The sequence below is a fragment of the Talpa occidentalis genome, unplaced genomic scaffold (assembly GCF_014898055.3).
Source record: "Talpa occidentalis isolate TD23 unplaced genomic scaffold, MPIMG_talOcc4v2.1 talOcc4.7, whole genome shotgun sequence".
Lineage (NCBI taxonomy): Eukaryota > Metazoa > Chordata > Mammalia > Eulipotyphla > Talpidae > Talpa > Talpa occidentalis.
This window is the reverse complement of record NW_023605083.1, coordinates 48,130,422-48,146,695: the sequence shown is the minus strand read 5'-3', so window position 1 is coordinate 48,146,695 and position 16,274 is coordinate 48,130,422. Positions and strand designations below refer to the sequence as shown.

The window sequence follows — 16,274 nt, the reverse complement described above, 5'->3', positions numbered from 1 at the left end:
GTTTGGGAACAGGGACTTGGGTTGCCATGGTTGCCCTCCCGCAGGGGGCTTGGCTTCTCTGGGTCTTGCTGTTTTCCCCACAGGGGTGGGGTGCCTTTGGGGCAAGGCACTCTGGACAGAGGAAGGGATAAGCACAATGTCCTCTCTGAGTTTTCTTCAACTGTCAGGGCCCTCTGAGATGTCTTATGTGTCAAGTACAGACCTCTCCTCCCAGCCCCCTTCCACCCTCAAGACTTAGTCCATACCTTTGAGCCTTGATTCCTTCTGTGAAATGGGACTGCCAGCGCTTCCTCACAGCTCAGCGAGGGCTTGATGAAATAAGGACACACAGGTACCTGGGTGAAGGGTGGGAGAGGCATAAGAGATGCTAGTTCTTCTTTCTGAGTTCTGTTAAAAAGATTTGATTTTGCTTTTGTCTCATACCACCGTGGCAAGTTAAGGCAAGAATGTCAGAATGAAGTGGCGACACCTCGCTGCTCACTACTTCCAGCGTAGCTGCTGTGTGTGTGTGTTGGACACAGTGCACACCTGTGCCTTCCCCATTTCAGTCTTTCTGAAATCAGGATCAGTCTCAAATCTATAGATGCTCAGATCCAGTGACTTTACTGGATTTCACCCCTGGGGGTGCGTAGAGATGGAAATAACACGTGATGTGAGTGCTTGCTGACTTCGCCAGGCTCATTAATAACAAACAGCTGTTCTCTCAGGGGTGCGTTATGCCCAAAAGTGACAGTGCAGAGCTGAGGGCTATATTTTTGGGGGGAAGATGGGGAGCGGTACTGAGTGGGTGAAAGCTTTTGATGAACTGAAAACACTAATCACATTTTTTCCCTTTCCTCTTCTGTCTCTTCCATTGTCCTTTGTGTGTGTTGAACCCCCTGTTCCATTTCCTCCATCCTGTCATGTCATGTCACTTCTTTCCTCCCCGGACGCTGCTTCCGTCACCACCATCACCACCTCTGCTACCTCCCTCTTTTCTTCTCCTCCTGCCACCACTACCAACAGCAGCAGCAGTTGCAAGCTCAGCATCTTTCTCATGGCCATGGACCCCCAGTGCCCCTAACGCCTCACCCTTCGGGACTTCAGCCTCCTGGAATCCCACCCCTCGGGGGCAGTGCTGGCCTCCTGGCACTGTCCAGTGCTCTGAGTGGGCAGTCTCACTTGGCAATAAAAGATGACAAGAAGCACCATGATGCAGAGCACCACAGAGGTGAGCGGCCGGGCAAGCCAGATTAGGACTTTGTCCTAATGTTCATACAGTGCTGCAAACTTGTGTGCACCGCTAAAGAAAGCCCCAACCCAAACAGAGCAAACAATGAGCTAAGAGGAACTGTCGCAAAGCTTGGCCACTGAAACACATTTCACCCTGGAAGTTTCCAGGGTTTAACTTGGGCATCTGTAGATTCCTCGATCTCTTTAGATTGCAGGCATCTTGACATCCTGGCAGCTGCCTAGTTAATGCCAGTGGCCTGTACCATATTATGGAAAACTGTTAACTGCTTAATTGGGTAATTTTCAAAGAAAGTAATGTTGTTAAATGGGGCGAAATAAGAAGTTAAATTTGAAAGTGAATGTGATCAAATGAAAGGTTTGATAATTGCATCTGTTACTACTTAGTTTCATAGGCTTTAATTCTAGTATGCATTAAATATTGGGCAAAATTGCACTTGACTAATTTTTTGAAGAAAAGTAATTTATTCTGTCAAGAAATAAAAAAAAATAGGCTTTGTGTATGGTTAAACTGTAAATCTTATGTTTACAAAATACTGTAATTTTCAGGAAATCACTGTATTAGGAATGTGCAATGACTTATATAAATAAAAGCCATTTTTAAAACTGTTTGGGGCTTGTGTTCTAATTATTCCCCCCTTTTTTTTATTTCTGTTCTTGCCTCTGTGTCTGAACGGGCATGTCTGTGCGTTTCTTGGTAACCTCGGGAGCAGACAGAGAAGCGGGCACGGTAAGTACTCGAACGCCAGCTGCACGTGAGCACATGCACCCCCGGCCCCGCGCCCCACGCCGCCTTCCAGAACGCAGGCACGACGCTCAGTCCCCATCTCTCAGTGACCTGGGCTTTTTGATTTTTAACAATAGGAACATTTCTTCCTGGTATTTTAGTTTTTCCTCCTGTCTTTGCTCTAAAACGTTAATTAGATGAGAGGGACGTGATCTGGAGGCAAAGCTATCGGCTCTGATTACTCACAAGGAAATACACCTTGATCTCTGTGTGCCCCAGACCCGCTTAAAAAGTGAGTTTAACGTTGCCTCCCAAGTTCAGGTTGTCTAGTGTAACAGAGTACTCGTTTCTACCTTAAATCAGTTTTATAGGCAAGAGGTCACAGTCCAAGTGTGAAATTGGTTAGTAATGTGTTATTTCTACCTAAACCGTTCATTGTCCTCTGCAAACGCTTCTTACTTAGTTGCCAGGCTTTCACATCCATTTCTTTTCATATTTGTCCTTGGAGCGTGAACTTGAACTTAAAGTTTAGCGGAAGAACTGAGCGTCAGAGTGAACTCTTAAAAACAAGGCAGTTCGGCAGCCTGGGCTCTGTTCTTACCATGTTCATCTTCTCACCCGTTTTAAATAAGGCTGTGGGATTTTACATGGGCCTGAGCTGTGGGAAGATACACCTGAAATTTGCTTCTCAATATTGTGGACCAGATGGAATGAGAAATGCCCCCTTCCTTCCAACTAGGATAACCTATGGTTTTGCCTCCATTCCTCCCTTTGGCTAAACAGAAATTGGATACTGACCTTAAATCATTCTGGTACTCTGTGGTTATGATTTTGATAAATCTTTGCAGTTTGAGAAGTTTAGTGTTTCGTTTTTGTTTTTTTTTTTAACCTGTCTATGTAAAGTAGTGGCTATTTTTAAAATTCTGTTTGCGACAAATCTTTATAGTGCAGGATGTTTTGGGGGGATGGGTGTTGGTAAAGGATGGGCCGTTAATTTAAAAGTTTTTGTATTTTAAGTTTTCTCTTGAAAATGTTGGGAGGGGAAGGAGACGGGAAAAATTATAGCCAGGGATAAAATACCCTACTCTCAAGTACAGCCTTCAGTAAACTGACTTTGATTTATGGGGGTGACCTTTATGTGTTGCTGTTTCAGTGTCCCTGTAGATTGCCATCTTTTCTGCCAAGTTCACTGAATAGTGTCAAGTTAAAAACCCTAATTCTAGACCAGAGAACAGAGATGGCAGAAGGTGATTAGAAATGCCCATGTCTTTTAGTCTGCGGTGTGTTTTCATCATTGAACTTCGTTTAGTTTGGGATGTGACTTTTGACATTTTGTTCTATTACTGTTGCACCTTCAATCACTGTAATTGGCTGTTTTCTATATGTCAGATGGTGAAGGAAATGTTTCCGTAGTTCAAGATATGGAGGCACACATATCACAAGCCCTTTCTCAAAGAACTGAAGAAAGACAACAAAAATACAGGGAGGTATAAGACTAGAAACTTACAGTTCTAGACAGTTGTGAGAGGGGAGCTTGGCTGCACTTCTCTGAAGGACCAGTTACTGGAGTTAGGAGAGGTGTCTGTGCTCCAGCTAGTGAGGCATTTCCATATCTCTGCTCGTCTGTATTTCTGAGTGTCTGTTAACCTCCTATTTGTATTTTTGGCTGAAAATAAAAGCACAGGGAAGTGAGGGTGGGGTGAAGAAAGATGATGAGTGGTCTCTTTAAAGAGGTACAAAATGCTTATTATTAGCTTTTAGGCAGCTTAAGGTTGTTTTAAAGCCACATGTTGAGTTAGTAGTCAGTGAATTCAAGTCAAAATGTGGTGGGTCCATTGCATAAACCAGTTTATAAAATAATTGGGTTGTCTGTGTTTTTCAAGCAAAATTGTGTCATGACTTTTCTGACAACCCAGTGATATAAAATACGTTATTTCGTGTCTCCTTTTTCACGTTGTTTTTGACAAGTCTTAATTTCAATGAGTATTTTCAGAATAATATACACACACAATTTTTCCTGCCTAATATTGCAGAAAATATTAATGATCATGATGATGACAACGAAATAAAATCAGAAAGCTGCCCCAGATTGTACCTGAAAGGTTTAATTTGGTCACTGTCCATATGATTGGAATTTTGCTGCAGTTATGTGAAATAAAATGGCTCTTCAAACTTTGTGTGAGAGTGAATATGAGAAATAGTGGGTTAACAAGATGATGTGTATTATTAGTGCCTAAATATTACAGCACTTAACTTTTTAATATAGTGGTTCAAATGATGGAGTTGAATTTGACTTGGCAGAAAGTCAATTGATTGCTCTGTGCTGCTGTTTTGATTTTGCTCCGACTGATTAAGAATAGTTGGCCAGTGTTCAGATCTCAGGATCTTTACATCCTTAAACTATATTATTGGTGAGCTCAACGTGGGTTATATGGATTACATATTTTGAAAATTTTCTGGATTAGACAGAAGAAATTTTAAATCACTCAGAAAGCTGCTTAACTTGATAATGTTAACATAAATAATAGAAATGAAAAATAACTCCTCAAAAGCAAAAAGATGTAGTTGGAAGAGTGACTTTGTTTTGCATGTTAGCAAATTGTTTATGCTGGGCTTCAAAGAGGATAGTCAAATTTTCATTAGTTTGTGCATTGTTTGTTGTTTGAAGTATAGGAAGAAAATCTGCCCTCAGAGACTCCGAAAAGATTGCAAGGGTCTCGGGGGAATCTGTGGGTTCCTTGGATCAAACTCTGAGACTCTCTGCCATACATAAGACTATAGAGTTCTGAAAAATTCCAGGCTGTTATATCACCTTTTTCCTGCCTTTAAAAAATTTTTTTCATATTGAGCAAATATACTGTTCATATCAAGTGTAAAAATCAAGGACTTAGGGTAGACCCAGAGGGAATGTGGGTATGCCTGGATTTTTATCTTTGTGAGTCTGAAAGTGATTTGTAGATAGTTAATGGCTTTTTATTTTCAGCGCAGAATTGTTCTATTTGCTAGTTTAAGGTTTAATGTTAGGAAAACAACTGAGTTTTAATGTAAAACCCAGGAAAAGAGAAGTCTAAGAACAGAGTGGAAATATGGTATTTTTTTTTTCCCTGAAAGGAGAGAAGGATAAAGCTAGAAACTTTCAAGTTTAGTTTGCTATTTTCAACTTAAGATTTGACTACTGTTTTTCTAACTTCCAAAACATTTTTATAACATAACCTACTTACCTGAGTGTTAGTATTGAGCCAAGAAATAAGAAATGACAACAAAGACCTTGACTTCTTCTGTAATAAAGACAAGATATTTCAGTTAATTGTTAATTTATAAATGAATTGTATTAAATTTTGGCTGGTGGGAATATCTTTTAAGTAAGTTCCTTGAAGTGCCTGGAATTAGGGAATTTGCAAAGGTGTTATACGCCTTGTATGTAAATACGATAGGAAGTATTTAAATACTGACTGATTTAACAAATATTTATTGAGCACTTAAACTATGTGCCAAGCATTGTATAAACTACTGCAGATATTTGCTGCTGTTTGCGGTGATGTCTTTTACTGTCATGATAGTTTGTTGAATGAAAAACACTGAAATACTGAACCCATATGATCGTTATTTGGAACATTTAGAAAAAGGAGGAAATTAGGGGTTGTCTTTGAAAGAGTCCAGGGCAGAAAAGGCTTGTAGATTTAGTTGGGATTCATGGATGGGCCTCAGGAGCTCCTTGAACCCCTCAAAGATTATATTCAATTGTATGTTGTGAGTCCATGCTCTTTTGGATGATTCTGGGGAGAGATCATGTTTTCATCAAACTCTCAAAAGGGATTCTTAGCCCCAGAAAGTCTAGGCACTATCTGCTTTAGAGGTCACAATGATGCAACCTTCATTTTATCAGTAAAATATTAAGCTCAAGGAGGTTGGGTGCCTCTGGTGATAGTTAATGGACGTAGAGATTTTGATGTTGTCCTTTTGAAGGACACAGTTGTCTCATCCCCATCACTGACTTTCAAAATTAACAAGGACTTGTATTTAGAACTTATTTAAAAGTAGTTCTGATAGCCACTACTTGATGTAATATAAGGTGGTGTCTCTATTTTGTTTTCTGTAGCTGGTCTACTTGACTATAAATTGGCGGAGGTAGGACCTGGTCGTAGTTAAGCACCACCTGTCACTTCACTTTCTCAAAAAAGACACTCAACACTATGAGAGAGGACAAGGAGGAAACAAGGCATGAGGCTTACTTTGGAGACTACTGTTGGTCTGTTTCTGAAAATTTGCTTTTTTGAGTATCATTAACTTCTAGTGGCTCTTCAGGACCATGGAGGAGGAGGGGTGATAGAACCAACACAGGCATCATTACTGATGCTTATAGGTCAGTAAGCATCAGTAATGATGCTTATAGCTATGTCAGGGCTGTGAAGCTGACTCCAGCCTCCTGTGAACTTGGTCAGTCTCATGATATTCAAATGCGTCGAAGGTCAGCCAGGACTAGGATAAGGGGTGTATTCACCTAAATATTCAGGAATGTGTCTTTCTTTACCTGACTCATGTCAAAGAGTTGCTTTGTAAATAAAAAATAAAACTGAGATGAGTCCTGCCAGATTCCAATATTAAGGCACAGAAAATACTCAGAGTTCTGAAGCCCTTTGAGCAGAATTTGACTGTGCTTACAAAACATAGATCCCCTGGGAAATGGGTATCACTGCTGTGATATGGGTGAACCCGTGGTTTTCTTTTGGAAGTGTGTGCCTGTACCAGGTGGAAGTCTATTTTGGTGCCATAACCACCAGGTAGATACCTGTCTAACTGGAAAATGCTCAGGTTTTCTCTCACTCTGAATTCAGTGGAAAGCACCTTTTCTCTAAAAAGCCAAAAAGCAGGTAGAGAATATTTTCTCTCTCCAAAATCACCTTTGGTCTTCAGTTGGTCTCTTGCAATTAGAAAACGTAATGCCCACCCTTTAGAGCAGGTTTTTCTCTGTTTTCTTTTCCTTTTGGCCCCTTCATCATTTTCATCTTTTTCTCTAGAGCATAGTAAGCAACAAACTCTCCGTCTTTCAGTTGTGCAGAAGTGAAAGGCAGCACTTGCAGATGTCCAAGTAACTCATAGTTAAGTGCTAAACCAGTGCTTCTGTTTCAGGGCCTTTTCTTGCGTTAGAAAGTATCTCCTAGGAGAATGAAGAGGAACAGTAACAGCTAACTTAACAGGCTTTTTAAAAAGGTTTGATGCACACATTTAATTTTTGCTGTGACCAAGGTCCTGATTATGGAAATCCGGTCCTCAGATGCTATGAAGTCATTTTAAGATGATTTTTAAATAATTGTATTGTCAGCGTCAAAGTTTTTGTTTTATTTTGCTTTACCTGGAGAAGGCAGGTGGGAGGAGAAGCTGGGATGTAGAGTCATGTCCAAAGCATCTTGCGGCTCAACACCTCTTCCAGCCTAAGAGCCACCAGCTTCTGTTTTCTACGTGTTCCCTGCTGAGATCTCCCTCACTGAGTCACCCATCTGCATTCCCCAATGTTGGGTTCTTAGGTTGAGGTGCAAGAACATGCTGGTTCTTTCCATATTTTGCACTTAAACTGTTTAAATAATCAGTGTATACCCTTCAGTCCCCCATCACTGCCAGGACTTCTAAGATGTGGTTGCCAAGTGGACACATTTCTGCACGTCTCCACTTTTTGCCATTGACAAGTGGGGATCCCATTAATTTCGTGGATTAAAAATACATTTGCGAAATGTCAGGCAGAATCTGTGAATGACCAATTGGACTGCAGCAAAAAGTGCAGTGCAGGGTGATGGCTTAATTGGTACCAGGTGTAGATGGGGAAGGCACGCAGATGTGACGGGCTGCGTCGTTACCTAATTGTTTTAATGTTCACCGAGAAGTTAATTGTCAGTGTAGAGTGTGCTAGCAAATTAGGTTCCCACTGCCTTAGTGTAACTGAGGATAAATGAGGTGTCATGAGTTTCCAATCTGTACCTCTGACACAAACACTTTTCCTGCGGGGAGGAGAACATTCCCAAGGGGAATCAGCATGGCAGCTAAAGAAATCCATTTGAATAATGTGCATTATTTTCGCATTAGGGAAACCTGCCTAGCTTCTGCTGTATCTGTAAGTGGGTTTTCGTCACAGATTTGCTGCTGGTGGCTCTAACTGTGGTTGGCAGAGTTGCTTTGAAGTCTCAGGATAGACGAAGACCTGTAACAAGTGTTCTGGTAGCACTGACAGTCTAACCTTTCCTTAAACTTCCTGTCATATTTTCTGGGTTTCCCATCCAAAATATCTCAATATACATGAACAGTCATTACTGTTAAATTGCTAAAGAAAAGTAAAATTTGTGGAACAAGACAATCATGACTGGTTTTCATCCTATTGAAGCAGCTGGGTCTCCCTCAATCGTGAGAGGGTATTCAGAGCATATAAGAGAAATGTCACTATCCTAGATGGTCAGGATAGAAGGTCGTAGAACATTGACATCTTGACATTGTCTTTGGACTTAATGGAGGCTCTCTGAGTTCTGTGGCCTCGTTGCTTCTATTACACATTCTCACCTAAAGGTGTGGTTTAATTGCATTTGGATGTTAATTTTTGATTTACTTTGAGTGAACATATTGTCCACTTCTACTTACTAGGTTTAAGTACTCTCACAACTCTAGTTAACATGCAGCTATTGAACTCCATCAGGGGACGCCCTGGTGTGTGTCTTCATAAAAGCGTTCACTCTGCGCTGGGAAATCCTGCTCTGGGCTTGACTTTTCTGGGTAGTGTGCCCAGGTTGGTTGAAATATCAGAAGAGCCACTACTTTTTCTTTTCTGACTAACCCTTTCCTCATTCTCATAACCACTAACACAAGAAGTATCTGATCCTCTGGAAGCAGACAGTAATTGTAGCAAATAATTCACCTGTCAGTGAAGATGCCCATTGAGATTTTACGTTCGTGAAGATTTTCTTAAGAGGTAGAAGCCGCCTCTTGCAGAGCATGTTACGTCTGTTCTTGCCTCAATTGGTCATTTTACATGTAGTTTATGTACAAATGGAGAGAAGGTATGCCAGTTGGGTTAATGGATTTTGGGGGGGACCCTCTTTCTGTCTCTGTTACTAAACATTCCAGAAGAAATCTCTTTTTTTCTTTAGAGACATGTCAGATAAGACTCTCCTGTAAAGCTTGTGTGTGGCTCTCTGCCCATTAGTGTGTGCAACACTTAAGGGGCAGAAAGCCATTGTGGCTTTAATATTTCAGTTTGTTTTGAAATTTTAATAGGTTTGACACCTTGGTGTGCTCAGGTTTGCAATACCTCCCGTGGGCTGCATACCTCCTGTTTTGAGTACATGTAGAAGATGTAAATAAGATGATCTTGTTTAGTACTTAACAAAATTTTAAAGCAAAGAAAATCATATGCAGTCTGGACATCTGTCCTCAGGACGTTCATATAGAAGTCTTCCCAGTAATCACAGTATTTGAAAAATCCTGGCAGATATTTAAATTTTACCAGCTGAAAGGTGAAATAAAATATTGAATTTCTTGGCTAGAATTAGAGTCTGTCAATGTGGTAACAGTCATTCTTGTGCTGATCCAGAAATCTGATTCACAAACATTTATTATTTGTGGCAAATAAATATTTGAAAAATGAATTTTATGTGGATACTATTTGGTAGCTAAAAATCCTTAAAAATATGGAATCTGGGAAGAGAAGTCTGTGGTGGTGAGTAGGTCCAGAAGAAGTGGAACTCTTGTTTCTCAGGTTGACAGTGCATGAAACCTGCACTGTGCGTGTCAGGTCAGCGTTGTCCGTCTATGCTGAGCGCTTTTGTAGAGCGCTTTTGTAGTGTGAAGTCTTGGATTATCAATGGCAGGATTTATTTCAGCTTTTTTTTTTTTTTTTTTTTTTTTCTTCCAGCTCATCTTAAAGCAGTCTGTAAAAAAAATGTTCAAATTTTTGGTATGGTGGCATGTAGCAAGTAAAATGTAAGAGTGTGTGTGGGGGGGATCGTGAGGTGGGGGGAGAGAGACTGTGGTTAGAGGGGTCACAGCAGATCTGTCAGCAGTATCAGGCATTTCTGTGTCACTTTAGAATGTGAAGCTTAGTAAGTTAAAGAGTCAGTGTGACTTTTAGATAACAAATATTTGGGGCCAAGTATATGAGGGCAAGTATCCTATGTACATAAATTGAGTTTAAAAATCACTCTTCTGGTAGTGAAGACATTGACCTAAAGGGAAGAGCTTCTGGACTTCAGGCAGCTCTCTCCTCTGGACATCCTCCTGATAAAAGGAGGAGGGGACAAGGAAGATGGATGTGTCTTTTAGGATTGCTTTGGCTTTTTCAGTGGCTTGACTCTAATTATTTTCAGTATCTAGAATACATGACTTTTTAAAAACTTAAAATGAAGCAACTTTGGTTTCATTCTTTTACCTCTTAAGCATGGACTAAATGTTAAATATTAATGTTAAATGGGATTCTGTCTTATCCTACTTCATATTGAACAAATACCAAGATAGAACCTTAAATTTTAAAGCAGCCAAGGGATATCTAATTAGTCTCCAGGTATAATCTCTTCATTCTTAAAATATGTATAAAATGGCTCATAGTGAGCATTACAACGACTATTCTACCCCAGGCCATAAGGAACATAAGATGGTACCGAGGAAAAAAAGACAGCACCCGTGAAGTCACTTGAATATTTGGGGCACAGATGGAGGAACCACAAAGACAAGGGCCACCTAGGCAGTAGTTAACCCAAAAAGTTGTTCCTCACAGTAAAGTTCTTCAGGGTGGAACCACTGGCTTAAAAACAGCAATGCAAGCAGCCTTGGCTGCAAGATGTCAGAGGGCAATTGCTCACAGAAAACTTGATTCCTGGGAACAAGGGTAAAAGGAAGTGGTTCGTTTCTGGTGGAACTGCTTTGATGAAGAAAGTCTGCCAGGTGTCAGGCTGCAGTGAGCGCCGGGCTGTGCTGTGACTCTCCCAGCCCCTTTGCACGTGCTGCCACCTTGTTTTGAGTCATTTTTATAGCATAGAGGATCTGATGAGACATTTTGTTTTGTAACTTGCCTGAGTCTGCTCTTTCAATGGGGCCAGTTTTCAGATAAGCAGGAGTGCTAATTACTAGCCCTGTCCAAATTTAGGGGAACTTGCAGCGCTTTTCAAAGCCCATTCAGATTATAGACCTCAATGAAACTGCTCAAGCAGGAATTAGAATAGTAACTTCTCACACACACAGGCAGAGCCTCCAAGCTTGACAGCCTTACAGGTCCAGCTGTAGAAATGTCATTCTAACAGAAATTGCCCTGTATGTAACAGAAGTATACTTTACTTTGGTGTTTGCATTCCCACTTGACATCATTAAAATGAAAATAATAACTAAAGGCTGTCTTTGAATGGTTGAGTGGGTTGGATGCTCAATGCTGGGAACAGCAGGATGTTAACAGGTGACCCTGTGGAGGGAGATTTTTAAATGGCTGCTGGACACCTACTCTGTGCTGCCTCCTGCTGGGCACGTGGCAGGTGTACCGCTGAGTTTGATGCATCCCTGCCTGAGATGCATCCCCTCCTCGAGACTGTGGCTGTCAGAATCTAGAACATAGACAGGTGTATTTGGACACTTTCTACACCTGGGCACAAGCCACTGCTCTCCTCCCTAGCCCAGTTAGCACTTTGCAGTTTTATTAAGTCTCTGCGTGCTCTGGCAGGCTTTGGGCCCGGGTGGGAGGAGTTTGTTTTCATGTAAGTTCAGGGATCGAAGCAGCTCACCTTTCAGTTGCACACACTGCTAGAGACATTGCTCCGAGCTGCTCTGTATTGAATTGCCTTGGTCCTTCCCGTCGTCTTTTATGTAAGTGTCCTGGCATGGTGTGCACTGAAAGGTCATGAATGAAAGTGAGCTCACTTGGATTCAGCCCCTGAAGTGGGCAAAGAGGCTGCAGATTGCCTTCTGGTCCCCCATTTTGATTTCCTCCCATGTGTAGCTGAGAGGGGAACACTTGCAGGCTGGGGTACACCGTTTTCTTGGGAGAGTGTTGAGAGCCAGCCACCTGGTTGGATTCCTCTGGCTGGTTTGGGATGAAGAACCTTGAAGGTTTTTAAAATGTGCCATAAAATATTTGCTTCTGGTACATTCCCTTGCCTTAGAGGTGGCCTGATTTTAGCTTATCCCCACCCTCTCTGTATTTTAAATTGACAGAAAAAGGTAAAATACTTGTCTTTTGGCCCCAGACACCCCCTTCTTAGTTCTCCAACATCTTCAGAAATTGGGGTTATCTGAGCTTTTTGCAAAGCTCTTTCAGCTTTGTTCAAGGCAGTAACACATCACTGAACAAATTGCCTCCTTGCATATGCTAATCCCACACTTAAAAGAACTCATTGTAATGCCTTCTGATGCTTTAGCCAGAGGGGAGAATGAAATTGAAGGGATGTCAGAACATGTCATGTGACCCCAAATATATAAAATGCCTGTTTTCTTTGGGTCAGCAGTTCACACTCAGCAAAAGAGGGTGTCCTGTTTGGTTTGTGGAAAAGATCTGCTTTTTGTGTGTGGGAATAGGCCTCACTGTTGAAGATTCACTGACTAAAATTCCCTCTTTGGAGCTTAAATTTCAGTGCTGTTGGCAAGGAACACTAAATCTTATTTTCAACAATAAATTAAAAGAATTCAAAAGAGTTCCTTCATTGTTGCTGTGGAAAATGTGATTTGCCTTTTAGGAAACCATGCTGTTAATCCCACCGCTCTCTGTCTCTGCAGAGTGGCACACACTGACTTTACAGCCACAGAATGTGTCTAATAGACAAATCTCAGGTTTTGTTCATAAGCCATTCATATTCCTGATCAGGAAGTCACAGTGGGGAAGGAAAAACCACATCCACATATAAACGGCAAGCTCCCTGTTCTGTAACAGTAAACAGAACAAGAGCAGTGTGTGTAGGGCCTGCAAACAGAGCCTAACTTTGGAGGACTTGATTGCGTGGTCAGGGCCCCCTTTTAAGTGTTTAAACCTCTGTCAAGGTTTGCCTTCAAAGTCTCTAGAAGTGACACATTAAATGGTATAAAAGGCCATGTAGGTATTCCCTTTTTATAACAGCTTTTATATCCAAGTCGGGTTTTCACATGTCTCAAGAGACCTGGAAAGAAATCTTTGATATTTTTTTTTTTTTTTTTTTTTTTTGTCTTGCAGAGTAATTCTCTCTTGGTCCCAGACAGTCTAAGAGGCACAGATAAACGCAGAAATGGGCCTGAATTTTCTAACGACATCAAAAAAAGAAAGGTGGATGATAAGGACTCCAGCCATTACGTAAGTAAATAAAGGACTTAAAGTTAATATTTGTTTGCTCACCTTCTGAGTGATTATTCAAGTGTGCTCTAAGATCTTAGTGATAATTCCATATCCCTTTAAATAATATTAGAAGAGGATAGATGCCTACATTGTAGGGTTTTGTTTCTTTCTAGGTCTGTAAATGAACCTTCTGTGAGGCCCATTTTAAGCTTTCTGCCTTACTCGCTCACAGGATCGGACACTAGCATGTGGGGCAGGTGCCATGGGTGTCCCATCTCTGCAGTGCTCAGTCCTGCTCCTTAAGTGACCCTGCCTCACCTTGGTTTAAAGCTCTGCTCTCACCATCTTCGGATTCTCAGTATTTGAACAAGGGCCTGCTTTTTCATTTTGTCCTGGGCCCTGTACATTCGGTAACTTGTCCTGCTAAAGTGCTCAGTTAAGAATTCGGGTGTCACAAAAGTAGGTTTTTGGATGCTATTTTGGTAATAGATTCAGGCTTCTATTAGGCCTTAAGTCAGAGTTCATCCTTTTCCACAGAGAGCACTTTAGTGGTGTAAGTCTGTGTTCAAAGTGGAACAAAGGTTGGAGACATCTCTTTCAAACCCTATAGATGAGATCACAGGACTGGTTAATGGGGTGAGGACATGTCTCGTGTCTAGCTAAATCTCAAGAGCAGACCAAGCCAGAAAACCACTGGCTCTGGCTTTGTTTCGGGGGACCATAAACTTTGCACATGGCGTTTCTGATGTGTCCCAGATGTCTGTTTTTGCATGGGTGCACGCTCAGGAATACTGTGTGAGTAGAATGTGGAGTTCGTCCCCTTCCCTGCTGCTTCTGCAGGAAGAGGAAGAGCTCCACTTCTGCCTGGCCGATGTGTAGGTTAAGTGGGGCCTTTCATGCTGGACCTCTGCCTCCTTTGGCTGGCTCAAGACTAGAGCTGATAATGAGTAACATTTCTTGAGCAACAGCTCAGGTTAGTGCCAGCTACTGTGTGCTTTTTACACAGATTATTTTAACTCTTAAAACAAACTTGTGTATTTGGTACCATTACCTCCATTTTACAGGTAAAGACATTGAAGCACAGAGCTTTTGTATAATTTGTCCCAGGTCAGAGAGTGAGCAGTAGAGCTTAGAGGCAAGCTGTGAACCCAGGGCCTGGATGGAATATTTTGCTTGAGTTCAGTCACTGCACACTCTCCACTAGAATCATATCCTTAGAACCCAGGTTTTGGATCCTCCCATTCTTGTCCAAACCTTTTTAGAACATAACCTTTTGCTTGGAGCCAATATCACATGTGGTTACTTTTATGTCACTAGCTGTAAATCAGTCAGAAGGTCCACAATATGAAGAAATTTGGAAATTGGCAGATAATGCATTTCTGAATTGTTCTGCATAGGACTTTTGTGTGTATTTAGTAATGAGTCATGTGAAACCCATAGGTCTTATAACTTTTGTTACCTGCTTGTACTAGGCATGTCTCATATATAGGTGATTGAAGGCTACTTCTTGAAATGATTTGGAAAGATCTGGGGCAAAAGCCTCAGATTTAGATCTTTATACTTTATAGGTATGTACTGTGCCGTGATGGTTTCTGTATACACAAAGACCCATTACAAAGCTCAGATTCAAATTACAGAATGTTTGAGTACTCACTTCACAATTCCGTTGGAATAAACTGCTACTTTTTGCAAGTTCAGTTTGTACACTAAATTTACTATCTTATAATTTTTTACCTACAAGGGAACTCCTTTGTGCTTATATTTTTTCAATACTACCACCCTTGGGATCTTACTACCTAGAAACATTTGAACTTTTATGTGTAATTTACTAAGATAAGGCAAATTTTCTTCAGCACTCATTTTTTATTACAAGGTTGTTGTTTTTTTTTCCCAATAGACTTTTGCTTTGAATTGCCCAGTCTCTGCATTGGTTGTAATTTAATGTTGTTGCTAGTGAAGTGCACAGTGCCTTTATAGCAGTGACTAAATGCAGTAACACATGATTGAGAAAGCAAATTGTTTTTCCCATACATAATGTTCTAGGTACTGTTAGAAAAAACAAGACCTGAATTTAAAGTTGAGGGTTCACTTTCCAGCTGGCCTTGGGCCCACAAAAGATACCAATGTGGGTGCTATTTGCACTATTACTAATATTTCTTAAACATTATTTGTGTATTCTTTAACTGACAGCAATATCAGTAAAAGGATTGTTTTGATCATAAATTAGCGACCTAACCCTTTTCAGCAATTTGGATCATTGTGACAGCCTACATTTTCCGAATGCCCACTGTATTACTCTGCACTAGAGAACATAAGGCCTTTGGCTAAGAAAAGAGAATTTTTCAGCCTGCCCTGACCTTGATGTAGGAGTGATCACACCTTCAGCCTGAAGCTTTTTCAAACTGAGTGCAACCTTGATGTATCATCTAATTAGCAAATTGTATGGCTTTGTGAAAAGACAATAAAAGCCCTGCTGCAGAAATCTCGTGCTCTCCAGATACTGTTGTCCCCTCTATCTCCCCCTTTCCCCAGATATTCCAAGCTGATTGTTGAGGAGGTTTATTCCTAGCATGAGATTGGCTCTCGGTACTCTATCCCAGCAAGTAGCTAGTTTGTTGTTTTCAGTTTCCTGTTTTGCTTTGTTTTATTTCTTTTTGCAGTAACCGGGAACATAGTTTAAGTCAAGTATGGGATTGCTCCATAACTGCGAATTGTCTGTGAGCACCAGATGGGTTGGCCATCATCAAGGGGCTACATATAATAGCAGTGACATAAAGTTGTGTCCTTAATTTGAAATCCAGTAGGAAAAAAACTGATAACGAGGATACTGGGATTTCACATACCCCGGGAGGTTCATTTGTTGCAGACCTTTATTGAACCCTTACTGTGCACCATGTGTTTGCAACTTGCTGTTACCTGTATGCAAATTGTGGTTGTGTAACCCTTATGCTGCTGCAACAGAAGTTCTGTGGGGATTTGTGTAACCCAGGTCAGATGAGAAGGGGGAGAAGATTTAGTTCCTAAGGCTGCGATCTGAGAGAGCACGTAGACATG

General features: G+C 41.1%; 1 protein-coding gene across 6 annotated transcripts in view; it reads left to right on the top strand.

Annotated features, from left to right (window-relative positions):
- Positions 1–16,274, top strand: part of TLE1 (TLE family member 1, transcriptional corepressor) — an 84,674-nt gene that overhangs the window by 41,219 nt on the left and 27,181 nt on the right. For 4 of the 6 annotated variants that reach the window (XM_037494264.1, XM_037494267.2, XM_037494263.2 and 1 more), the window contains exons 7-9: positions 1,006–1,210; positions 1,944–1,960; positions 13,122–13,238. In XM_037494264.1, coding sequence (XP_037350161.1) covers positions 1,006–1,210; positions 1,944–1,960; positions 13,122–13,238 — 339 coding nt within the window. The remainder of the gene's footprint in view (positions 1–1,005; positions 1,211–1,943; positions 1,961–13,121; positions 13,239–16,274) is intronic. The other 2 variants (XM_037494268.2, XM_037494266.2) reach the window with 1 other exon arrangement.